The sequence below is a fragment of the Corvus kubaryi genome, unplaced genomic scaffold (assembly GCF_017639235.1).
Source record: "Corvus kubaryi isolate FWS band 111438036 unplaced genomic scaffold, C.kubaryi_AGA036_p1.0 37387, whole genome shotgun sequence".
NCBI classification, from domain to species: domain Eukaryota; kingdom Metazoa; phylum Chordata; class Aves; order Passeriformes; family Corvidae; genus Corvus; species Corvus kubaryi.
This window is the reverse complement of record NW_024581129.1, coordinates 4919554-4946488: the sequence shown is the minus strand read 5'-3', so window position 1 is coordinate 4946488 and position 26935 is coordinate 4919554. Positions and strand designations below refer to the sequence as shown.

Below are 26935 nucleotides of genomic sequence, written 5' to 3'. Positions count from 1 at the left end.
ACCACCCCGGCCCGCCGGGGGGCGCCGGCCCTGCGCGGTGGTTGCCACGGTTACCGCGACCCGGAAGTGCCGCCGGGGGGCCATGGCCGCCCCCAGCCCCGAGCCGGCAGCCGCGGCCCGAGGGGGCCCCCGCGGCCCTGCCGCCCCGTGAGGCCTTCCCACCGCTCTCCCGCTATGGCCCGGGGGGCCGGCGAGGCGGCCGCGGAGGGGGAGCTGGTAAGGAGTGAGCGGCGGGAAGGAGGAGAGGGCCCCGGGTCTAGGCCTGCTTCGGCCCCGGGCTCGGCTCACGAAACTTTCCCGCGAGGTCGGGGCAAAGCCTTGGAGCACCCCCGGGCTTGCCAGGCCGGCGAGACGGTGGCTCGGAGAGGGAGTGGGATGGCTTCTGCCGTCTCCAGCCTGCGGGACTCTGGGCTCTGCCTGTGTTTTCCTGAGTGACCCGTAGCACGGCACAGAGGTGGCAGACTTCCAAGCTGCGCTAAGGAAGGTTTAGGTTGGACATTAGGAAGAATTTCTCCACAGAAAGGGTGATTAGACATTGGAATGGGCTGCCCAGGGAAGCGGTGGATTTGCCGTCCCTGGAGGTGTTTAAGGGAAGACTGGACGTGGCACTCAGTGCCATGGTCTGGTTGGCAAGGTGGAGATCAGTCATAGGTTGGACTCAAGGATCTTGGAGGGCTTTTCCAACCTAAGTAATTCTGTGACTCTGTGATTCTGTATTGGCGTTTGATTCCCACCCCCTCAGCAGCCAGATGGAGGTTTTGAGCCCCTTTGGGAGCCCCCACATTCTTTTGTTGCCTGCTGTAGGTGGCTCTGGTTTGGGCAGTTTTGCAGGAGCAAAGGGGCTGTGAGGGTTAGCAAGGACAGTGGTGGTGCTGTTATTGCATGTTTGTGTGCTGGCGAATGTTTTGTTGTTACCATTTATCAAGGCTGAGCATCCCCCATGTTCTCTGATTCCAAACATGATAGCTGCAGTTATGGAGAGAGATATTTTAGAATGAGAGGCCTTAAAATAACAAAATTAATCAGTGTGCTGCAAGGAGCATTGCCTCAGGAAATGAAAAACTGTATGGCCTGGTGTGTGAGGACACATCCCTGCTTGCTCTCAGCCAGCATGACAGGCTGTTTAACCTTCCTCCTGTTCTGCCAGCCAGGGTTTCCAAAAATACTTCATCCGCTCCCCTGCCTCTTACAGGCACAGATCAGCATCTGTCTAAAGATTTGTGCTGAGTGCCACGGGCTCAGCAGCAAGTGGAAAAGGTCTTTCTGTGATGGCAGCATCCAGATAATTTGAAAGCTAAGTGGAAATTATCCTTCAGCTGTGGATATGTTTGCATTTGAGAAGTAGGGAAACTTGTCATCTTCCTTGGGTTTGAGGTTTTTTCTGTCAGCCTAATCACTTCTCCATTTCAATGTAGGAACTGAACAATTTCATAGCACAGCAAGGGTAGGGTGAGCAAGTGAGGAAGGGAACAGCTGAGTGAGTTGCAGCTTAAATGGTGCAGAAATTAATGCAGAACCAGCTGAAGGTTCAGCTGGTGTAATGCTGTGCACTGCAGTGCCAAGTCTCTGTGACTCAAGTGCAAAGTGTCCCTGCTCATGGCACAGGGGTTGAAACTGGATGATCTTTAAAGTCCCTTCCAACCCAAACCATTCTGTGGTGGTTTGTTTCTGAAGTGACTTTCACAATATCCCAAAACCATTTGTGTTAGAGCGAATGATGCTGGCTTTTGCAGCAAGAACTTCACCATCTTTCAGTGGCTTCAGTGTTTTTGAAAAATGGCTTATTTTTATCTTAAGTAATTGAAAATGCTTGTTTCACTCCTTTGACATTTGAGCAATGCAATGGTTCTTACTATTTGAATTTATTGCACTCCAACTTTGCTGAATTGTAAAGGTTTTCTGGATGTGTGTTATTACCAGATGTTCAGTAGCAAATGTCCTGTCTCTGTTTCCCAGGGAGATGACAGCCTATCTGTGATAGCCTGCGAGTCAGATACAGAAATGGTGAGTTTTGATTAATGCCCCAAATTCCTGCTGCATCTGTGTGGTGCCTCCTGCTCACCAAGGACCCTTCAGAGAGTAGAGTGAACAGTGGCACTGAATGGGGCTTGATTCACAAACCTCCTCTAATTCCAGATGTAATTCTGGCTTCTCAATTCTCAGCACTGGGGCTGCAAATGATGTTTGGCTTTATTTTGCTGTTCTATCAAGTTATGAACTTAAGTAATCCTTTTGGAGAGTTTTAATGGAATTAAATAACTCCTTTGTTTAGCTAAAAGGTTCTACAGATCAGCCTCTACTCTGGGATCATCTTGAATTTGCTGCTACTCATATTTAATATTGATGGGAAAGGTTGTAGTGTTCTGAGCAAGAATTGACAATTTATCTGTATAATCAGACTTAAGTTGGCACCGCCTTAATTCTGGTGACCATTGCTGTGCCCAAATCTGCGTATGCTTAATGCTACTATTTTTCTTTTCTATAGAAAAGGTTTTTTCTTGTTAGAACAAAAGATTTTCGTGGAAAATGGAGATTTGAGCCAATTTTGAGATTACATACTGAAACCTTAAGAGTTGAATATTTTCAATAGATAAAAGAACCTGTTTCTCTTTCAGAAATTAAGGAAGAAGATTTTTCACAAGCCTCCAAAGTCACCAAGTAAGTGTTCCAAAATTTTTTATTCTGCAATTGGAAAACCAGATACATTTGTGGGACACAGGAACTGGAAGATTTACTTGAGACAACATCTTGTTGTTCTCTTCAGAATTACTCACTGCTGTGTGCAGAGCACACCTATTTGAGATCTGTTCAGTGACCTGTGAAGTCCAGCTTGTATAGGCTAAAATATTGAAGTTTATGGGTTGGTTGTAACTCCTGATTCTCCAGCATAAACTACTTTTTCCTCATGTTATGCCTTCTGATGGCAACCACTCTGAATTTCTTTTTCTCCTTGTCTTTTTGGAGAAATGCTGATACTTGTTGTGTAGAGGGACTCTGGAATTACTGGAGCTCTCTCCCATTGAGTCATAGATCTCTGTGTGTACATTTAGCAGTTCTCTGTTTCATTTGTTGGGTTGGGGTTTTTTCACAGTACAATGTCGTTATTATTATTAGATCTGCAGTTTTAATATTGGTTTTGTCCTTTTTTTCTGGGGTTTATGTATTTTTGATATATATTTCCATTTACCTTCCTTTTTAGGCTTCCAGTGAATGTTTCAGAGAAGACTTTACCTTAAAGTGTCATTAATAACAATATTTAGATGTGCAGGTATCTTAATGATGCCTATCCAAACTGTACATGTAAATATTCCCACATGTGTTGAGTCATGCGACTGTCACTATGCATTTTTCTAAGCCTCTTCATTTTTTGGAATTGTATTTTTCTTTATAGTGAGTTTTTTGGGTTTTTTTAATGCGACTGCTCCATTGCTCCATATAAGCCAGTATGGAATATGCTGTTAAATTCTATTTTTGTAAGTAATAGAATTGAGTCTGAGAACTTTGGAGAACAAGACAACAAGAATTTTTGTGACCTTGAGCTTTTGAAGGCAACACTGAGATATTTTCTTTTGCTGTAGAGTCTCCCTACAGCTCGAGCACACAACTGTATCCTAAAAAAGCTGCAGCTTGGCGATCTCTGCAGGGAACGGGCCATGCTTCTTTTGAGAATGCAGCTGTTAAAAACCCAAGGCAGATGTGGCTGGGATCTCTGAAACAAGGTATTAGTATAGAAATGTTGTTTGCATTGATGGATAAAATTCATTGTTGTGGACAGCTTAACATATAAACTATTAAAAATAGATTTGTATTTGATTAAAGGCTACATAGGAATTAATTGCACTGTTATTTATTTGGGTGGTTGGAATTATCTGATCTTGAGCATTGGAATTTATAGAGGGAATAATTGACAGCATCTGGAGCTTTCCATGTTGCATTTGCTCAGAATAACTCCACAAATTTAATTCACAATTATCCCTGATTTTCACATTTTTGTTCCATTTCTGTTGGCAGGAATGAGCCATGCTCTGAAATCAGATGCTGACACGGGGCATATGCGAGCTAACATTTCCAGTAGCACTCCAGAATATTTGAAGGAAGCTCTAGGAATGAAAAAGCCAAAACATTCTCGTTCTTCCAGTAATGGTAAACTCTATACTGGTGTGGTAGATAAAAGTGAATGATCTTTTTTCCCCTCTAAAAACACATATTGCTTAAGATCTTAGCTCCAGTAAAGCAAGAGCCGTTTTAGTTTACTAAAATGTATGTGTCAAAATATGATCCATGAGATTTCTTTGAGATTCCTAAATTGGTTAAGGCAGGGATTTCCAATTTTTTTTTTGAGCAATGAATCACTATTAGCTTTCAGAACTTTTGCAAATTGCCATGCATTTGCAGCTGAAAAGGTTGCAAATATAATATGGTTCAATGGGACAGCTGTAGACAATTTATTGTGACTTCAAAACATAGTTTAGGAACCATTGATAGAAACCATCTGCTTGCCTGAAATTCTGTGTAATTGACTCCTTTTACTTCTTGTCTAGAAAGTGTTTTATCATGTGGTTGTGACATTAAAATCAAATGACTTTTATGAGAAGAGCAAACTTTAAAAGTTTTATTCTGCATTTCTTAAAGGAGAACTGTAAACTTTAAAATTCCACTTCCATTTAAAATGACACCTATACTTTTACTGGTAATACACAGTTTCTGGCAACTTTACAAGATGATGCATTTGTACATGGTAAGCATAAATAGAAAACTGTATTCTTAGAAAGCTTTTGTAAATAATGGATTTATTGGGATGAGAAGACTGCAGTCTTCTGTAAAGTTTGTGTCTTTCTTGAGATGGGTGTTTTAATATAGCACCAGAGAAGAGAAGTAATTAGGAAAAAAATTGGCTACAAAATCTGGCAGAAGTTTCATACAGTAACACTTCCATTTCACCTCCATTTCCAGAATTAATTTCCTTGCTGATTTTTCTTCTTCAAGGAAAGAAAAAAGGCCTAGTTTCCACTCTGGTGCTGTTCTAGATATTTCTCTTTAACTGTAAAGTTTCTGGTTGGTTAAAAATGCCTCTTTTGGATCTACTTATTTTACATACCCCTTTCTGTAGGCTACATTCCTGGAACTCCTGACTACAAAGAGAAAGAAGATATGTATGATGAAATTATAGAACTGAAAAAGGTACAGTTTTTCTGATACTTACATAAAAAGTCATGGCATTGCTCCATCCACCTGTACATGTCGTGGCCTTAACGATCCAGAATACTTTAGTTTCTACAACTTGGGACATCCACCACATTTTTTGCATTTGTAATGTAAGGCTAAACTAAAGCTTGTGTCTGTCTAAGACAATTTCACTGTTCTCACGGTGTGATATGGTCAGAGTAGGCTTTCTGTTGAGGTTAGTGCAGTGTATGAAAGGTGAGGACTGGGCTTGCTGAACACTGGGGTTACCTATAGACAAATACCTTGGCTCTGGTTGATCATTTCTGTTAGATCTTTCTGTTAGATCTTTTCCATTTATCTTTCTTCTGTCTCCCTCCCTAAGCTGTCCTGTCCTGGTGACTGCTCTGGTCTACTGTGATGATTTTGTGGTTTGGCATTTTCTTCCTCTTTTTTCATATCATCTTTGCCATCATAATTGGATTGCTTTTGACATCAAAATGTATTTTCATGTGAGAACTCTGTGTCTTCCTAATTCTGAAATGTGCTTAAGATTTTCCTCCCCTCTTTTAGACAATACAGGCTCAGAAGAATGAGGGAGATCGAATGAAAACGAAGCTCCGTCGACTGGAAGAGGAGAACAATAGAAAGGATAAACAGATTGAACAACTGCTGGATCCTTCCAGGGTGGATATTCCTTGTGGGGATAAAAGTGAGGCAAAAGAGTAGGAGTTTGTAGTGTGGTGACTCCTAGGAGTGGTGAGCTGGAATATGAGAGGTGGTGTGATGGGATTTCTGGTCTGTGTATCTCAGACCAGCAGTGCAGCTCAGTTCAAAGGAAGATGATGCCATGCAGTACAGATAAGTTCATTTAGCACAGATACCTGTAATTCCTGAAGGTAAAATGAAAATGCTGTCTCATTAGGGGGCCATTTTCTGAATATTTTGCCTGGGAGTAGAAGGGAGTTAACCTCTTGCAGGGTGATGGGTTCAAGCAGTCCTGAAACCTGGCCAGGAGGCAGAAGAGCAGCCTTGTCAGGCCCTGACAAGAAGCGTTTGTGGTTATAGTCAGACTTGAATCTTACTGAATTTCCTGTGGCTGTCACTTGCTGTGTGCAGACCTACATCTTGGGAGAAATGTGCTAGTAGAAAGCTGTGAGCATAGGGAGTTCAGAATTTCAGCTGTTGGAATGTGAAGTGACTGTGGAGTTGAGTAGGTTGGAAAATTCTGTGGAAAGAGCCAGCAGTAGAATAAAGTAGCAGAGTTGGTCACTTGCTTTCTCTGTGTTATGTTGCAGGGCTCTGAGCTGGCACGAGCTTTGTCAGAGAAGAAGACTGATAATGGATGGGTGAGAGTGTCTTCATTACTTTCTGCTTTCATTTGTCCTTTTTCCTCTTGCTAAGGTGAAACACTGCTAAAGAAATAAAATGAGGTCAGAAAGAATAATCAATTAGGGAATCATGTAACCTTTATCTCTGTAATCAGGTAAGGAGTCAGTAACAAAGATGTAGAATGAACATTATTTTGGGGTGCTTTCTTTGTCATTGTCTTGAGTCTGTTTAGGAAGTATTCTCCCTGTTGTTTGCTGCCTTGAAATTGGCATGGTAATGGGTAATGTTTTTATTTTATGGTTGTGTATACATATTCTTAAGCTGGTTATGTAATCAGGCATCTGATTTCATCAGTGTTCTCTTTTCCACAGCATAGCAGATGTGTATGATTTACTAGGTACTGAAATATGTAGAAATAAGTGTACCTGATTAGGTACAATTTATATAGACAGGGCAGACTGGAATAGACCTTCTGTGAAGAAACAGATTATTCAAGGACTCATGAGCTCTTTGTTCTTTCTGTAGGTGGTTACTGGATTAAAGCAGAAGATTGTCAAGCTCGAAGAGCAGTGCAAGGAGAAAGACAACACTATTAAGTATGACTTTGAGGGGGCAGGGGGATAGAGGCTTGTATTGGATGAGCTAATAAAGAGAACTGGAAATCCATGTTATTTTTCATTTGTGTTCTATTCCTTAAGACATTTTAATAAGCTCCTGAGAACGTATTGGCAATTATAAACCCAGAAATTATGAGCCACCAGGTCTTGCAGTGTCTTTGCTGATCTGACTGGATTATTTTTTGTATTATTCTATTTTCAGTGAATTCCAGGCAGACATGAAGACCAGTAATTTGGAAGAAGTGAGGTTAGCCATGGAAACCTACTATGAAGAGGTATGTCTGACAGCTCCTTCAGTGTGCATGCAGGACAGGTTTCTTACACCTTAGCAGCACCTGTCATTGGTGGGTTTTCATAGATATTTTCATAACTCCAGCTGTATGTACTAAAAAATGTTTTTCTTCAGGAAGTTGAGTGTGTCAATGAAGAAGGGCAAATAAAGAACCTTACTGTACATCCACAAGTGTAGTGTTGAGATGGAAGCAAATACAACAGTAGCCTGATTTTCGGTGGTGGCATCATTAGCTCTGCTACTACCCAAAGAGTCTTGTTCTGATTTTCACCTCATGAGCAAATGTGTTGCTGTAGAAGCTGACCTTGCTAATGCTCCTTAATGGAATCTGTATTTCACAGGTTCATCGCCTCCAAGTCCTGCTGGCCAAGTCTGAGACTATGAGGAAAAAGTATGTTTAATTCTTCTGAGGCAAATGTTTGCATGCATGTTTGATACACCATTCGTGTCCTACTTTAACTGATGGAAAACTACTACATGGGAACAGTTTTTGTCATTTAGATTGCTGGAGTTGCTTTTTGGTACTGCTTTGGTTGGCTTCACAGCCTTGAAATATGTCTTAGTCACATTTTTTTTGCTTGTAGATAGATCATTTTGTGGATGTGGAAAAATACCAGAGCTATTTAAAAAGTACATGATAGCACTGAAAATTTATCTCTGTTACATCTTCCCTCATAATCACACCTATTCTGGCATCTCTGGTAATTGAAACAAACTCCCTGGATGTTTGGCATTTCATACTTGAGTCAGTTCTGCATCTTGCTCTAGAGTGTGTGCTGCAAAGAAAATGTTCTTGGAGTAAACATTATTTTCCTTTAGTACAGAGACGCAGACTAGTAAGCTGTTGTCAGAGGAGCTCGTTCTAGTACTTGTCACTGGTGTGCAAATGTGGGCATGGTGGTGAGGGTGAACAGTTTGTAGAGGCAGTAAAAGTCAAAGCACAAAGGTAGAAGCAAAGCTCCACTAAGAGCAAATTAAAAGCATCACTGCAAGTGAGTGTTGTTTGAGCTGAGAAGAGGGTAAGAGTGGCTTGTAGGATAGTAAAATTCATTACCACACCACTTCAGAATATACTTGACCTCTTAGTGTTAAGTACAGACAACTGTCTTAACACTGGGTGTAATTATTTAGATTGATAGAAACATGTGAGAACTCTTTAGGGTCATTATTTGTACTGCTCCTGTTCCCTAATTCACTGTCACTCGTGGATTGAAAACCGCAATTTGTTTTGTCACTTTTTTAAAAAAATAAATCCTTTGGCTCAGGCATGCAGTGACCAGCCTCTCAAGGCTCTAAGCCATCACACCTGATTTATTTACAGGTGAAAATAAGTCATCAGGTCTCTTCCTTGTCCTCATTTATTCATAGCTTCAAAAACTGGTGGTCAGGGCAGTCTCTCTCCATTACGTGACTGTCAGTCTCTGCTTGAGAGGCTGAGCACTGAAATAATAAATCATGTTGAAGGTCAGGACTCTGGCACATTGAAAGAGTTGTTCGAGAGTATTTCTTTCATGGTGCTTGTCTTCATTAGTTCTGGCTGAAGTGAATGGCATTTGGTTCCTCTTTTTCAGTGTTAATGCTGAAGTATGGTTATTTGTATGTGAAGCTTAGTAAACAGTTGTAGCTAGAAACTAACTTTTCAAGCCATCAAAATCAACTGAAATAAAATTTTTTATTTAGGTTTAGATGAGCCTAAAATAATGTCCCTGAGTGGTATGCTTATGATTTCTATCATTTCTGTCACTGTCCTGTTTTGGTGGTTTGTTTTGGTTTTTACTCTTTTTTTTTTTTTTCCCTCCTGCCTGGGACAGCTGTGGAATAGTCATTCGTGACATCTGGACAGCCTTATTTTGTTTGGTTTTTTTCTTCATTTTAATTTCTAGAAAGATCAGCTAAAAATTCAGCTTTTCACTCTGACACTAACTGTAGGCTGTCTCCCCTTTTACCTTGTGATTATTCCACTGGATGGGATGTAAGATTCCTTCACAAACTGTTCTGTGGTTGTCACTGGCGGTGGCATTTGTGCAAAACCTAAGTCCATCAGTTACTTCAGGCCTTTGTTTCCAGTTGTAAGTTTTTAAGAATTTTCTCATAGCAATAAAGGAAAAATATTTCATCTCACTAAAAATCTGTTTTGTGAACAAACTTTACAACTTTGCACATCTAGAAGCTCAGATTTCTTGCCCCTTTTATTAGAAAAAATTTAAAAATCCCTGTAGTATATTTAAAGTCATTTTAACACCTAACAGGCTTTCCCATTTCTGATGCCTTTCATTTCCATATTAGATTTATTCTTCAAACCTGTTTCAAATCTCTCTGGGGTTTATAGACACAAGGATAGTTTCTTCTACAGCAGAGCAGCAGTCTTAGTTATCTGAAAATACTCTTGGCTGTTGGATTTGTTCGAGAGTTATTCCATCTCTGTCTATCCCTCTCTCTCTCCCCCAATCTCAATGTTTGTTAGTGAACAAAAGCAATTCAGAGCCTGCAGGTTGGCTGTCTATGCTGGACAGTTTTTTGGAGGAGTCTCACAGTTGGCTGAAGTGTTTTTTAAATCAGAGGTTCTCAGAGTGCTGGTAAAGCACTGTAAGTTTGGTTAACAAAGCAAACAGAAAATAAGATAGATAACATTCATACAAGTGCCTTTGTTTGTGCAAAGATGGATAGAACAGAGTGGGGGAGGAAGTAAAAGTAGTAAATGAATTTTTGATGTTTGAAAGTATCTTTTTTCTTTGACACAAATTAAAACAATTGTGAAAGTGTTGAGCAAGATGGTCTTTGCATGCTTTTCCAGAAAAGAATAGGTAATTCCCCAAGTAAAAATGTTGAGAAATGTTATTATGGGGGAACTGAGGCTGTCAACTCAGCCAGCTGACTTGAATAGTGAGACTGCTCCACTCTTTTTAATGCTGCTGCTTTGTTTTCTGCTTTTAAGTTAACTTTCTGGTTTTGACCCCTTTTCCAAGTACAGAGGGCAGAGACACCCAAAAACGACTGAAGGCACTGAATGCTGCTGTGCTGAGACTGTCCAGGAACATCAAGGAATTGCAGGCTGAGAATCGGAAGCTGAAGGAAGATCTGGGTCATGTGCTGAGCAGTTCCCCTCCTCCCAGTAAAACAAAAAGTATGTGCTGGAAAGTTGGTGAATTTGGGGCAAGGGATTTGGGTACATCTGAAAGGTGTGGGACAGCCTGACCCCACCAAAGTAGATATAAGGGAGTTGTTACAGAGGTGAAGATCCAGGAGCGGCAAAGTTGGAATGAGAACTTTCTCTCAGGACTCTCTCTGATTTCTCCAGTCAGACCTGTGTTTCCTCTATTGTTGTCCCTGAGAATTCCAGACTGGAATTGGTAGAGGATTTAACATTTCACTCAGAAAACCCAGAAAACTGCTTTTCAGTGGTTGAAAACTGGTGAATGTGAATGACTTATATTGATTTCAGAGCTAATTAGTTTAGAAGTCAGGTATTTTAAGCCCATTCTCATTTTTTCATTGGTAGATATTTGAAGCTAGGATTCAGATATCTTTAAATGGTCTTTTGATATGGCCAGAAGTTTCAAAAAGCAAGAACAATGTTGCCCCATGGATGTAGTTACATGTTTAAAGCTTTGTTACTGTGTTTAGATTACAGCGAGTGGAGCAGACAGAGGCTGGTGAGGAGGATTTCGGATCTAGAAAAAGTAAGTGCACATAGTTCAGTGGTTTTCTTACCTTTCTGGGAGCAGAAAATGCAGAACCACTGCCTTGTGCTCTTGGCACGTTGTCCTTCAGTGTCTCAGCCTTGTGCATTCTGCCTCATACACAAACTGCTGCCTGTAGCATGAGCCCTCCCTCCCTGTTTTCTTTTATCATACCTCTTAGATATAATGCACATTTTAGAATTCGCTTCCATTTGATCTTTTATCATGGCCTAAATAAAGTAATTTTGTGCTAAATTTAATTTTTCCTTTTCTTTTGTGTTTTCCATGTGAATTTACCCTGCTTAGAAAGTGTGTGCCATGGAGAGTACCAGGGTGTCATCAGCTGACAGTGAGGCATCACAAGTGCTTGCTGTGTCATCTTCACCTTCTGTAGACCTGGATCATCCAGCATCCCGACATTTAGACCAGGTTAAAGAATGCTGTCGCCTCCAAAGGCTGGTGAAGAAACTGAAGAGTGATAGGAAGGAACTTCAGAATCTTCTACTCAGTAAAGAGTAAGTGAGACTCTTGTCTGGGATGTTCTTCTGTAGGTGTGAATTATTTCGTTTTTTCTGATCCTGTTATGATGTATGATATTATGATGTAATAAGTACTTCACATGTTCAGCTAAAAAATTAATTTTGAGAATTCCTTCAGTTTTTATTTCAAAAGCTTCTTTCTAATCCTACTTGCTTTGTAAAATTACATTGCAGAAAAAAAGCCAGAGGATGGAAAATGAGAATTTCTGCTTGCTTCTAGCACATTTTTCAAGGCTTATTTTTCAGCCAACCATACTGAAAACCCTTTGAAGGGTTATATGTTTATGCAGCACTTCTTGCTCATATTGTGCTGTAAAAATTTGTGTGTGGTTTGGGTTTTTTTTCAACATACTTTGTCCTGATCTCCCACTTTCTCCATTTAAACCTGCCCTCTGCCCAAAGATATGCTGTGGCTTCTGTTCTCCCATAAGTGATTGATTTGCAGTTTGTATTGCCTGGATTGGTTTGGTGTGTCAGGGCCTTGGGGCAGGTTAATCTGAGCACTGTGAGCATGGACATGCACTTTGTTTTGTTTAAAAGGAAAAATTAAACATTTAGTTACTTTACAAATTCGAGAAAACCAAATTTATTTAGAAATTTAAAGAAAAAAGATCTGCTTTGTGGAAGTATGAATGTCTTAAGTCTCACTTAGATTTTTTTTTGTACCTTTGTAGAGTAGATACCAAGCAGTTACTGCAGGCTAAGGCTGAAGTGGAGCTGGAGCTGCAGAAGTGGCAGAATAAGATGGAAGAAAAGAGTACAGAAGAGCAGACTTTAAGGTAAAATATTTTGTATTAATAGATCCTTTCAGAACAAAAAAAAATCTCTTAAAGTATAACTCTCTTTTGAAGTGGCTCAGAATCTATAGGAGTTCCTCTGAACTGCAAGAAGCTGGGGATTCTTTTAAGCAGAAGTGTTTTGGAGGGATGGAGTAAGTTACTAGGGGAAGAATTCTATAGAGTGCTTTTAGAGGAAGACTAAGTAGTATAGCAAAAATAAGATTTAAATTATAATAAAAATCCATAGGTAAGTGGAAAAAGCTTTTGTGTTGGGCTCAGACATTTTTTCTCTAGGAAAAAGTTGTACTCTCTTTACCTTAGCCTGTGTTTCTAGACCATTGCCTCTGTGTCATTCCAGTTACTCCCTGTATTCTGTATAACTGTGAGTGACAATCCTGTGCAAGGGAAGCAGAAAAAAAGTGATTTCAATATTGTTTTGTGAGAAAGGACTTCGACTGACAACTATGAAACTGTAGCAGATCAAAATACATTATTAATAGTATCAAGGCTACCACGGTGACCTTGAGACTTCTTAATTTTAACATAAGGCTATCACAGATTGAGAATTGATGTGTCTCTTACTGTGAGAACAGGTATCATCCTGAGCAGTTTCCCTCTTTGCCCTTAAAAAACAAACCCAAAGCAACCAAGTGTTATGAAATAGGTTCAGTATTTTCAAAGCAGGGTCAACAGAAAATTTCTGTAAACTATAAATATATTTGCTTTTCCAACCCTAGTGAGGAAATCCAGAACCTGACACAGAAAGTAGGGAAACTGGAGTTAAAATTGGAGGAAGAGAAAAGAAAAATGGCAGAAGATACAGTGGAAGAGCTTAATAAGGTACAGCCATATTTTTGTTTGTTTTTTTCTTTTCTCTTTTTCCTGTATCTGCCTGATACAGATTTCAAATGGAGCTGGTAGTCTAAAGAGCTGCTAGTTTTGTTTTTGGAGAGAAACATTAAACCTTGTCATAGAGATAATGATGGTTAACTCCCAATATTTGTTGAAAATAAGTTTTCTCAGTAATAACCACTGCAACTTGGGGAGTTTTTTGAAGCTGTTCTCTCTTAATAATTCTCTGCCTTGCTGTTGCTTTTTTTCTTGTTCAGTGTAATGTTGCAAAGACTTAAACTCTTAAGTGTTTGGGGCTTTTCCCAATACTTAAAAAAAAATTTAAATTTGTGGTTGCTTTTATCTTCTTATAGCATCTGAGGCCAGTGCCTAATTTCAGTCCAATTTTGTAGAGGGAGGGAGGTCTTGTAGGAGTTGACAGTTAGATAAAGGATGGAGATACAGGTAAATGTGCTCACTGGCAGACTGGCAAAAGATAAAAATCCCTTTTCAGTGTTTTTTTCTGCTGGCCAGGTGGTCACTTAGGGCACAAGTGCTGTCCAGTCAGAAAATACTCACTTGCTTTTCTGTTAGCATGGCAGTGAGGTGCTTTTTCATGGGAAGATTTACAGGATGTAGAAGACTAATCATCATGGAAATTGAGGGGGTTTTAATTCTGCTGCTGATGGAACATAATATTTAAGTCAGGAATTAAGGAAGATGTCAATACAATGAAATAAGTAAGTGAACTTCACTTTCAAGTGTAGTTTTCCTGGAGTTGAGGTATTCATAACCTCTTCTTTCTGGTTTTTCTGATACCTAATAAATATATTTGTGCATCTGTTAATCCTGGACAGTCTTAAATGTGGCTCTGTAATCTGTTGAGGGTTTTGTGAAATATGTCCAAACCTGATATCTTTGCAATCTTCTGTCCCCCTTCCAAGTGTGGTACTTGGCCAGTAGAGATGGATGGGCACTGACAGAGCTGCTTTCAGAGGCACTCTGGCCATGTTCATCTCATTTCACTAAATACTACTTGGAAATTATTACTGGGGATTTTGATTTGCACTTAAAAATAAATAGACCCTGAAATACACATAGTAAAAAATACTAATAAAAATGTCCAGTGCCTTAAGAGGGTTCTGGTTTCTGATATACTGTGCCATTCTGTAGATTCTTTTCTGTGTGTTACAGGCTCATGGATGCTGGAGGATGTTTTGAATACCAAATAACTGGAGTCTTTAAAAACAGCCAACAAACAGCTCCTTTTTCCCTCTGCAGACTATATATATTCTTGGCCAGTAACCATCCATTTATTGAAATGTTCCCATTATTTGTAATTATCACTAAGTTCCTACCAATTTTTCATTTTAATAGTAGGTTGTCATTTTTAATATGACATGATCCATTTGCTAAACTTAAGCCTGTAGCTCGGTGGTTTTAGGTTATAAATAAATCCTTTTCACAGAATCAAGAGGTTTTTTTCGGAGTCTATAAAATCTCTTGTTCCTCTAGTTAAAATTTTACACCAACAAATTAAATTAGTCTTTTAAACTTGCAGTTAACTTTTGTTTGGCAAGTGAGGTATGACAATTAGAGTGGGATAATTAGGGATCAAAAGGATCAAATGGTGAGAGGTGGAATATGCAACCACACCTCGGGAGAAATTACTGGAACAAAATCTTGTTTTGTTCTTGGTTTCTTTCTTTTTCCTCTAATTAATTTCATTAAGATAGAAGAGTAGATTTATGCCAACTTACACAAGCTTGGTGTCATACAATGGCCAGCTCTCAGTAAGCATAAAGAGATGATTATGGGGCCACAGTTGCCAGGATGAGGAATTAGAGACCTCCCTGGTTAATTGATACTTGTCTTTCCTGGAGAAAAACTGCAAAATGAGGTCACCTGATGTTTGTTCTCAGTCTGTTGGTAACATAAAAATCATTTCTGAGCAACAAAGCAGTGGGTTAGCAGTGCCTTAGCAATGCATAGAAAAATAATAGAGTGTGCAAATGGAAGCTGTTCCATTCTCATGCCCTGCTGAGGGCTGAAAGCAGGGCAGGGATGTGTTTCACTCTAAGAGTCATCTCCATGATGAGTTTGAATACGAGCAGGGTTCAGAACTCAGAGTTTCCTCTTGAACTTCCTTCTGCCCTACAGGCAGGATGAGCTCTGGTGCTGATTTTCCTGACTCATTGTAATCTGCTCCCTCACAGCTCCGTGTCTTTACTGTACTAATTCAGAGTTAACTTTTACTGTACTAACTCCTTTGCAGGCTCCACCAGTCTGCACAGTTCCAGGCAAAGAAAATCACAGGCAAGAACAAGCAGCCAAAATCATCCAGACATGCTGGAAGATGTACAAAAACAAGGTGAGATTCTCCTATCAGGGAACAGCAAGGACATCCCCCTCTGAATCTGACTGTTGTTTTAGCATCTATCCACACATCTTGAAAGATTAAAAGATTTTATTTCCTTGAGTTTGGCAAGGATTGGGACAGATGTTTCTGTGTCTTTTAATTATTGGGAAAATTTGGAAAATCTTTAATAGCTAAAACTTTTATATATTTGTGGCATTAACATGGGCATTTTTCATTTCAGAAAGAAGAAATTGCTCTGGATGAGGTGAGTGTGTTTATGACACCCAACAAAACAGTACAACAGATTTAATTTGTATCAAAGTGCAAACAAATAACTTCAAAGATGTTTTACCAAGATAATATTTGTTCTTCACACTGGCAGTAATCTTCCTTCTGACATCCTGATTTTGTTTCATATGTTTTGTCAGTGTTTGCCTTTTGGTTTCCAATTTTCCATACTTGGTACCTTCTGCAAGATGAAATCTTCTGAAAATTTTGAACAAAATCTGATACCAACAGACAGGAAAGTTTTTCTGAATGAGATAATTCTAATCATGATTTAATTTTCATTTAGATGAATCTTCAGAAAGACTTGAAGTAGGATTTGAAAACTTTTGCTAAGGAGAAATGTCTGTGAGAATTATGAAGACATTGACAAGTTTGTCACACAAATTCACCTCTTGATAAATCTTTTGCAGAAAGATTTTGATTAAACTGGGTTTTTTTCAAATAGCATGGTGTAGCATCTTACCCTTGTTTCTTCCGGAACATTTAAAATCCCACTTTCAGAAATTAGAACTAAATCTAACCACGTGACACAAACATGCTGTTCTAAATGCTTTTTGTTGATTATAACCCAGTAAAATCTCTGAGGGGAGTGAAAGGCCTTACATTCAGTGTAATCACCACAAGGTCTGCCAGGCTTGGCTTGGTTTCTGATTGTAGCAGAGCATCTCAGAGCCCTCTGGGTAGCCAGAATCTAATGTGGGAATGGGAGCATGGTGCTGTGTTGGTGCAATATGGACTGGTGTTGGCAGCTAGAACTTCACTGCATTTGATAGGATCAGCCCTGAATGTCTCCCAGATGGAATTTAAACCCCAGAGCTGACCCTGAAGGTGGAATGTCTGTGGGTTACCTTTCAGAGGAGCTAATGGCTACTTCTCTCCATGCCAGGCAGTTGTTCTGCTCCAGGCAGCCTTCAGAGGACATTTAGCTCGACAGAAAGCGCTGCTGGATAACAGCGTGCCTGATGCAGAGTCTCGCACCAAGGTAATTGTGGGGGCAGATGGGTATCCCAGCATCACTCTGTGTTCATCTTGCAGTGTAAAGGACTTCACCTGGTGATTGTTTCAATGTGCTGGTTGGCAACACCACTGTAACTCTAGAAAGATACTGAGCTCATTCCCTGGCTTCCCTTCTTACTTTCTTAGAAGCAAAGCTGTGACTTCTCAGCCTTGTAGCCTTGTAGCCTTTTGTTTTTCCCTGGTTTTCCCATCAGATAACACACCCTTTAACTGGTTAATTTGGAGTGCTGTTGAAAACTACCTGCTCTCGAGTGTTCACTACTGCATCACTAGTAATAGATAAACTTTTTTCACTGAACTTCAGAAGTAAGAATCTGGAAAGCATCTTTTATTGGGTTGAAAAGTAAAGGGCTCTTGGTGTGGCATGCTCAGTCCAAGACTTGGCATCCTCTCTCATGTCCAGTTTATTTAGTTCAGAATATGAAAAAATTTCCTTACCAGTAAAACATTCAGTTTCTGTAAATCATTTGCCAGGTATATAAATATCCTTTGGACTTTTAGCAGGCTATAGTTAATTTGTAATTCTCCATCCAGATTGTCCATCTGATTGCACTTTACATGCTCTTTGATTCTGGTAAGCTGGCCCAATGTAGGAGGACTGAATACTTGGCTTGATACAAGCAGAAGATAAATCCATTATGAAGGTTCTCTTACCAACTTAATCTTCAAAAGGTTTCCTTCCTGGAAAATAAATGAACTTTCCTTGCAGGTGTCTGCTGTTTCATTAATTGAATGCTGATGCTTCAAAGCTTATGTGATGATCAGATTTGCATTTCCTGCTGATTTAGTCTTACAGAACCTTAAAAACTGCAGACCAAAAGATGGGGATGTTTGTTCTACTGCCAGTTACATAGTCAAGAGTGAGATTGTGAAAGGTTCTATCAAGCTTCTGTGCAATCTGTAAATGGTCAGTTTTCTTTAATCTGATTGCTTTGCAGAATTCCTGCCTGTCTTCCACATCAGAATCCTTGAGCTTTTCTTCTGATTGCAAGGAGAGAGATGAGATTGTGACGTTCATCCAGTCCATTTTCAGGGCTCACTTAGCACGTACAGGACTGCTTCAGGAGAGGTAAGTGAGGAGTAGATACTTCTGCAACATGCAGTAGCAAAATCATTTTTATTACAGGAGAGGAGTGTTTTTTTAATAGAATTTTAGTGTGGGTTCCTTGACAGAGAAGGAGAACAAGGCCATTGTTACGAAAAAGACAAGGGAGAGCTTGTTCCTGAGAAGATTCAAAAGATGTGCAACTAAAAGGAGCTTTGTGGCAGCAGGAGTCTTCCTCTCTCCGGCTGCATGTTCTGTTCCATAGCAGTGAGTGAAAGTAAAGTAAAATAATTACTTTGTGGAACAGAAAGGTTACTGTTGCTATCACACGGATTGCTGATACATTTGCTTAATGTGTGAATCTGAAGCCCTGACATGTGCAGGTGAAGGGTTATGTGGAGGAAGAAGAGGGAAAAGCTACAGTGCCATCAAGTGACTTAGCTCAGGCAGAGTGCAGTGATTTGATTGCTGCTTGGGTTTATGGTGACTCTGTCTTGAAAAATACTTCCTTTCTCTCCAGGGTCTACTGAAAGTTTTTAATGTTGGCTGCCATGGTTACAGGAGAGTTAGGTGGCTGTCACCTCACTTTAGTGTCTGGGGTCACTTCTGCAGGTGATAAGGCAGCAATGCAAGAAACTCCTCAGCACACTCTGTGAACGCTGTTCTGTGCCTCATGTTATGAATGTGTGTGTCTCTTTGCAGGCCCTCTGTGCCCAGTGCCCCCAGTGGGAAAGCAGATTCTGCAGTTTACGTCACAGAGAAGAAACCAGTCTCAGCAGCACTCCAGAGACCTTCAGTCCTCACTTCTCCTCTTCCTGGTAATGTCCCTCCCCTGTGTTCAAAAGTCTGGGTGTTTTGAGTGGGTGCATGCACAGTTTTGTAAAGAACATCTGCATGTGCACACACATGTGCAAGTGCATCCTTGTTCTCCATGTGTGGCTTTATTTGGTGACATGTTGCTTCTACTGGCACGTGCAGTTCCCTACATAAAAATTAAAAGCTCTGACAGTCTCAGCACCAGCTTCTTCACAGTGCTTTGTCTGTTTGTCCCAGCTGTGGTTTGGAAGGTCTCTCTGGTGTGAGTGGTAATTATTGAGGGAACATGGTGTTCCCCTGTATTGCCTCTCTGCTTCCTTTTCAGCCCTGTAGCTGGAGTAGGGTACTTCCCATCACATTTTGGGCCCTTAGCCATAGACAAGCTGAGAGCATTTCCACAACCCTGACTTAGTTTCTGCAGAAGACAGACAGACATCTGCTAGAAAGAGCCATCCTAGGCAGCCATGTGCATTTAGTCACGTTTTTTTCAGCAGTCTTCAGTTGCTGCAGTAAGGGGAAAAATGAAGTCCTGGATAACCTTGCCAGTAAGTACTACTGTAATACAAACTGAGAAAATCTGTCTCTTTTATGGCTCTTGTGCCATTTGGTTTTCTTCTTGAGTTCTTTATTGCTGTTTGTGAGAAGATGGAGTTAAAGCCAAAGAGGCTTTTAAGGAGGATGTTAGAAGTACCGAGTAAGAAAGGCAAAACAATGCTGCAGATAAGATGGCCTTAGACATGCAGCTTCAAAGGAGTTAAATTGAAAAAGGCTGGTTCTGTCCAGAGTGGGATATTTTAGGCTTTTATGGACCACCTGGGGAAAAAAGGAGCAACTTTGAGTGTGACCTGAGAAACACTGACTTGGTTTTTTTGTCAGTGAAAAGCTGCCAGTCCCTGCAGACTTGCTCAGAGACAGAGAATGCTGTAAGCAGTGAGGCTGTTTCTCTAAGATAGGTGGGGAATAAGCCAGATTTGCAGGAGTTGTGAAAACAGAGGTAACACTTCAGTGGAAGAAAATGTGTTTAAGAAACTTCACTGTGTTCCGTATTTCCATGTTCGGAGGCACGTTCTACTTTGTGAAAGGAGTAGGTAGTACTTGCTTCTGAAGATGTTTGAGTTTTGAGTGACTTTAATTATGTTTGGTGATAGTATCCAGAAAAAAAAAGTGCTGCAGCACCCTGTTTTGCCTGAGCTCTACTGGAGTAGTGACTATTGGCATGCTCACTCTAAAGCCAGAGCAAAACAGTTGTGAAATTCTACTCAAAGAGAAAGAATCCCATAAATATGCTTAGTCCTTCTAAGAGCCAAAGAGGAGTGTAAGGTGAAGCTAGGCTGTACTGGACTAGTACAGTCATATGAATACCAGCAGAGCACAGTCACTGTCTAGCTATGAAGTCTCCTAAGCTAAGTTTTATTGCACATTATGATGACAAGTTGATGAGTGAAGAAGTTCTGGAATAGTTTATACTGGAAGAGAGAGAAAACCATACTTCAAACTTTCTTCCTTGCAGGCCTTTACTGGTGAATATCAAAAAGGAGCGATTGGGAGCAGAGCAGGTTTTGTTTGCCACTGATTTTATGAATGTGGGAGGTGTTTTCAAACTCTGGGATGGGGACAGAATGTATCCAGGTGGATTGTGGAGGGGCACACTGGGGATGTGCTTCTGGAACTGCACAGCTGCCCAAGAGACTGTGTGGCACTGAGCTCTCTCAAGTGTTAGGTCCTGGTGCACTGGAGTGTTTAACCAAACTCTCCCAAAAGATGAATTGGGAAAAACCTCCCAGAGGAAGGAGAGCATTCTGGTGTAAATGCAACCCCTCAGTGATCTGTTTCGTTGTTTGCCATGTGGATTTATGTAGCTTAAACTAAAGTTAACTAAAAGTCCACCCCTGGCATTCCAAGCTCATTGACTGATACAGAAATCCGCTGGCAAAATGGGGGTTTGATGGTAAATTGGGATTTCAGTGGTCATCTTGCAGCTTGGAAAGGACATGAGACAAGGAGCTTGTTGAGTAGCTGAGTAATTTAAAAGCAATCAAATTCTTCTAGCTTTAAATCATGCAGCTGTTGAACAAGTTCTTTCTTCATTTGTCCCAAGTCCAAACTTGCATTTCATGACCTCTGGGTCTTAAAATGATTTTAAGCTTTCAGTCAATGTCTATATTGCAATAAATCATTTCAATTCACTACCCTTTTGGCATTATTTTAAGAACAATGGGGAAGATGAAAATGTGTTTTAAAATACCTTACACCTCTGCTAGAATAAGTGTATATAATCCTGGTCTGGCATTGCAGACTTGTAATTCACTGTTTGCATCAGGTTAGATGTCTCTGTATTTTCTAGGAAAACGAAAAAATTAATTAAAAAAAAAAAAGTGTATTATTCAGTGCTGCTTTGCTTGCTTTCAGAACCTGAAGATTTTATAAAGCCATTTCTGCTATTTCCCATGAAATGAAACAGATACTAACAATTCAGTCTGTGAAACTTCGTGTTTTGTTCTGTCAGGGGAGTGACAGGAAGGAAGAATATGTTCTGTACATGCACAGCAATCTTGATTAAGGGCAGTGTTTTACTTTGCATATTACTGATCACTCTGGCTGCAACTGTTAACTTCATTTCAGGCTTTTTTGGAATCATAGTGAATTTACATATAACTCTTAACTCTTACCAGGGCTTACCCTTCACAAGCACAAAGATAAAGCTGATACCAAACTGAAAATGAGGACAAGAAAATCTCATATGTCAAGAGCAGGATATAATCAGGAGTCATTTGGATAATACTAAGCTGTTTCATGTATAATACATGTTTATTCTTGGAGTTGCTTCTTCTGGTTATCAAGCCTGGTTTTGGCAGTTCCTTTTGCTCCTCCGTATCACCAGTACTACTGTCTCATAAATCTCCCTGAAAAGCTCTGACATTATGTGTTGACTGGTGCAGAGAAGAATTTCACTTAACTAGAAAATGATGTGTTTCCTTGCTTTTGTAGGCTGAGGCCAATGTAATGGCCTCCCTGCATCCCCCTTGCCATTCACAGGCTCTGTCTGTCACTCTTTTCCTATTCCCGGGCCACTTGTGGTCCCCTTTCTTTATTCCACATTCCAGTTTCTGTGTTATGCCTGCTCTTCCATACCAGGAGATCTTTTTCCTGTGTCAGGAATCTCTTATTTCGCTGCAAGACCCATGGCAGGTCTGTTCTCCCTGGGGAATATTCTCTGTGTGCCCCCCAGTTCAGGTCAGAACCTCAGACTATGGCTTCGTGCCTGTTTCTTCATTCTACCACTGATTCTCTTGATTTGTTTTCTTCTCTGGGAGAGTGTTTTCAGAGAATTTCTGTTTGAAAATGAAAAATAAGTGGAGCTGAGGGAGAATATTGTGCTAGAAGGTATTAATAGCTGAGGGGAGGATATTGTGCTAGAAGGTATTAATAGCAGTCATGATTTAGTTCCTACATCTCTTGCACAGGGGTTATAAGCTGCTGGTTTTGCTCTTCATGTGTCAGGGACTTTCTGCATATTCATTTTACCTCTCTGATTGTCCAGTGTTCACTGGAATCATCAGGAATATCTGTTCACACCCTGAACACTTATTCAAACTTTGGAGTAGATGAGATGCCTAGAAACACATCCAGAAAAATGGCAAAGAAGCAAAATTAAAAATAAAGGGAAAGACCCCAATGGTGTGGTCACTATTTTTATTGTCATTACAGTAGAACAGCGTGTGAACAATATTTGGAGTATTTTACATGTATAAGGGTTAAAGACAGTGACTGAGAGCTTCTGTCTTTGTATCTATTTTCCTTTGTTCCATCTATACCTGAGTCAAGTTCTCATTGTGACCTTTCTGCTTAGTTAAAGCTTTGGTCAATTTTTCCTTTTCTGGCCATTCAATAAATATTTGGTTGTGACCTGCCTTGGTTTTGGTATCAAATGGCTTTACTTGGTGTGTGTAACCCCTTGCAAAGATTTAAAGGCAATAAGACAGCTCATGCATGGTCAGTGTGTCAGCTCAACCCTTGCTGTGCACTCTGGTTCATTAAAGAGGAACAGAAATAGCTCCATGCAGAAAAAGATAGATCAGAGTCATCCATAACTGGATAACTCCAGGTAAGCTTGGAAACTTAATGGCTCAGAAAATGCCACACTTGCCACAAGGGCTTGTTTTGGTCAGTGTTGTTTGTTAATGACCTTGTTTGCTGTAATCATTTCAGGCAGGTCCTCCTCTGCTCCCTCCGTGGCCCTGGATGAGGCTCACTCCGATGACTCCGATGACGTTGTCATTGTCCCTCCCTTGCTGCAGGTGAAGAAAAGCTACACCCACTTCTAAGGTTTGGTAGCAGGGTCTGGTGGTCTTGAATTATTTGATTCGCAAACAAAACTATTTGTACCAAGATCAAGCATATCAAAGATGGAAAAGGGGGGAATATCAGCCCCTTTTTAATGACAGTTGACGTGATTTCAGCCATAAATGAGTAATTCTTTGGTAGGTTATCTCTGCAGACTTTATGGCTAAAAGCCACTGGCTGACTGTTAACCTTACCCTCCTGGTACAGAGAGTTTGGATTTAAAAACATAACCAAAACACTTTAATAATGTTTTGTTTCACAATGTGGATTATAAATTCAGTTGTCAAATTCAAATGAAAGCAATAAAGCCTTAAGCTATTTCATGTCAAACGAAGTTTTGTTTCAGGTCAACTAAAATAATTTGTTTAATCAGAAAGTGGCCAATGACATAACTCCAGTTTTTAGCCCGTGTATGCAAAGGGATTCTACTGGTATTTGTTACCTGTGCTTCACAATTTAAAATTTTTACTGTATCATATTTTAATATCTTTTTTGTTTATTTTTATACTGAACATTTACAGTCTGTGCAGACCTTGTAAAGGCTTTTAGAAAGCCATTTCTTTGTCATAGGGCTATTCTAGGCCTACTGTATCAGCTGGGATTTCTTATTTATTGACCTTTTCCACATGTGTGTATGATGATATGTGTAGTACTGTTTTGTGCTGAAATGTCTGATGACATAATCAGCTTTTTGGATTTGTCAGGGCAGGAGTGTGCTGTGAAGGGATACCCTTGTGAGCGCTTTTTCTGCTTGAAAAATCACCCTACAAAACACAGTTACATGTGTTTTTCAGGGCCAGCTCTTAATATGTGAAAACACTTGACTTAGAAGATAGAACTGTCTGGAACGTTCACCTGACTACATTGCTCATACCTAATCCATGCAGTTTGGTTTGGGAGCAGAAGTGGTAGGTTGGATTATACAGAAATTAGGACTGCATCCAGAAAAAGCACTCACAATATCATTATCCATGGAAAGACCAAAGACCTGATGGGCTGTGGAGGATATAGTCACAGGGGTCTTTCCTGATCTTCTCTGCAGACTGTACTTTTTGACTGGATAGTTCCTACTGTTGTACCAACATCCTTCAAAGACATTGAAATGTGTGGGGTTGTTTTAAGGTGAACCAGATAAATCATGATACTTATTGAAAGGGGAATTTAATTTTACAAGCACACAGTGAAGGTTTTCTGGAAACACTAATGGTTTCTTTGTCATCAAAGAGTAATAAAGTCTCCTGTAAACAGAAAGCACACTCTTATATTTAAGATTTTTATCTCCTTTTCTTTTCTAAATTAAAAATCAGTCACCACAGTTTCTCAGAATACCAATAAGTCAGGGCTGTCTCAGTTCTGTGATTTCAATGAAACACTATCTGAGGCTTATCATAGTTTGTGCCAGTACTTGCAGCCAAAGAGGAAACTGGATGGCTGCAGCACAATGCAGCTGATTTCATTTAATCCCATCGGTGGAAACGCTGCCTGTGCTATTTCCAAAGGCAGTTTTGGGAGCTCTCCATACCCAAAGCAGTCTGAAGAATGTCATTTGCACTCCCAATGGGTAAATTTTTCCTGCTGGTGCTTTGGTCACATGACTGTCATCTGCAGGAAGGATAAAAAATATACATAAAATAAAAGGGCTAGAATCCTTTTGGTAGAAGCTGAGATCTGTTTCCCTCTTTTTCTGGAAGTCATGTTAAGAAGAAAGGTCATTTTACTAAGTGCAAAAGCAGTGCTGGACTGTGTTGTTGTGTATAATATTTCAGGTCTGTAACTGTGACTCTGTCATGGATCTCTCCAGAGGGTAACCAGAGATGAGGTCTGGCACATTAAGGGGAGAGTGTGTAATGTGTCAGGACCAAGACTGCTACCAAATACTGCCTAGCTGTCATCCTATAGGGAAATACTGGGGCAGCAAATACAATAGAGAAAACATTCTTTTACTTTACTGTGCTGTAATGAGCAATATGACAGTATTAGGAAGTTGATACAGAGCTTGATACAGTGTTTGACCTGAGCATGTGACCAGCAGTAGCACTGTCAGTAGACAAATTCTGGGATGAAGGGGAGATAGTACCTTGGGATGACCCAGACACAGGCAGAAATCAGGGTGGAAAGGAGCAAGTGTTTCCTGGGGTAAATGAAAATGTGTCTAAACTTTCTAAATTTGGGGTTGCTATCCTAGCTATCTGATACTAACCTTGAGCTGGGCTTCAAACCCATATCTTTACTTTGGAAGATAATTATGTGCTCACTACACATCAGAAGTTTGGTGTGGTACAGTAGGAAGAGAAACCTCCACAGTGTTAGCCCTACATGTTGTTGTGTTGCACACTGTGATGGAATGTGTTGAAGGGAGTAGTGCTTGATGCTAGGTTTTGTTCTGTGGTTATCTATCTGAACGCCAGCACCCAGAAATCTGGGAAGAAGTGTGGCATAAAGAAGGAAGAAAAAGTTAATTTTTGAATAAATGGCATTTTTCCTCAACAGGGAGCTGAGGACAGTAAAAATCAGCATGGCTCAAACCTGCCAAGATAGGCCCAATACCAACACACTGTTTCTGACAAATGCCTCTGTAGAAAGCCCTGGAAACCTTATGGGAGTGTCAAGGTCTTGAATTAAAATTAAACTCCCCTGTACCCTATGTAATCTAAAAGCACACTTTCCATTCTGTTGATAAGGAATAATGTTTCTGACTTAAAACCTTCTGCAGTTTACAGCAGTGTTTAGTTAGAAATTGTGTGTGAGTACAGAGATCTGACTTTAATGGGACATTATCTCTCTTGATCTCTTTTTGCCCTTAAGTGCCTTTGCCTGTAAATCTTTACTGAGGCATCAAGACCTGAAAACTGTATTGTTTCCTGCATAGCTATGAAAATAATCCCTGCACAGGCAACTTCTAATGTAGTCAAAATGGAAAAGGATTAATCTTGGAACATGAGAGCACCATTTTTATGATCTTTTTAATATTTAGAATTGTGCAAGTATTTTATGTAATTTATTTTGGGATGTCTGAAAAGCAAAAACAATTGCAATGTATTTTCTTTGAATTGTTGAATTTTGGAATAAAGTTTATAACTGAATGTTGATGTGTTTGTGCTGCTGCTGCTATATTTTCATTGCCTCTCTGGCTTCTGCTGCATGCTCCTGTATTCTCTTTACACCTGGGCTGACCTTTTACCCCTTCCTGCGTGGACAGTAACAAGATAACTCTGAAACATGTGGGGTATGAAATTTCTTCTAGTACAGGTTCAAGGTTGTCCCATCAGGAATGAGCAATGTTCCTGACCAAAGCCTGGTGGAACTGAAAGAGGTGATGGGTTTTTGCTTTAAAAAACTGTCTGGCAGCAGCTGAGGGAGAGCGGGAGACTACAGGGTTCAACTGTCCAGTTTACTGACAGTGTATCCCCCCACCTCGGTTACTGTTGCTGCTTGTGAAGCTCTGGAAGGAACTGGGACATCAGAATTCTTTTCTAGGTCCACTGAAAAAGCCTTTAAGAACTCCCTAAAAAAACCTTATGCTTGTTTATGGAAATAGAAGACCCTGTTAACTGCTGTGAAAACATGGGAATCCTGCAGTCATCCTCCTGTCAAGCAGAGTCCTTTGTGTAGGACTACAACAGCTATGAGAGTACAAGATGAAACAATCTGTGTTTGATGATTATATTAATTAAATTTCATTTTTTTTATTCTTTCCTCTCTGCTCTACTGGCATATTCTCTGGATTTCTTAGGAAAAACTTCAGTTTTAAATCTTAGAGGTAATCCAGGAGGCATGAATGGAAAAATTTGGTATGATTTCTTGGAGCAGACTAGTCTTGAATTCAGTTGAAA

General features: G+C 40.1%; 1 protein-coding gene across 1 annotated transcript; it reads left to right on the top strand.

Moving 5' to 3' along the window:
• Nucleotides 1-65: 65 nt before the first annotated feature.
• IQCE (IQ motif containing E) lies at nucleotides 66-26185 on the top strand. Its single transcript, XM_042036957.1, has 22 exons — nucleotides 66-216; nucleotides 1957-2004; nucleotides 2616-2658; nucleotides 3579-3719; nucleotides 4012-4143; nucleotides 5111-5181; nucleotides 5737-5850; nucleotides 6462-6512; nucleotides 7021-7091; nucleotides 7315-7387; nucleotides 7746-7795; nucleotides 10371-10528; nucleotides 11029-11084; nucleotides 11391-11599; nucleotides 12298-12402; nucleotides 13140-13242; nucleotides 15509-15604; nucleotides 15834-15857; nucleotides 16767-16862; nucleotides 17836-17966; nucleotides 18645-18760; nucleotides 22968-26185. Exons 1-22 carry the CDS (start codon nucleotides 175-177, stop codon nucleotides 23081-23083), a joined length of 2046 nt encoding a protein of 681 aa, XP_041892891.1. The 5' UTR covers nucleotides 66-174; the 3' UTR covers nucleotides 23084-26185.
• The last annotated feature ends 750 nt before the right edge of the window (nucleotides 26186-26935 follow it).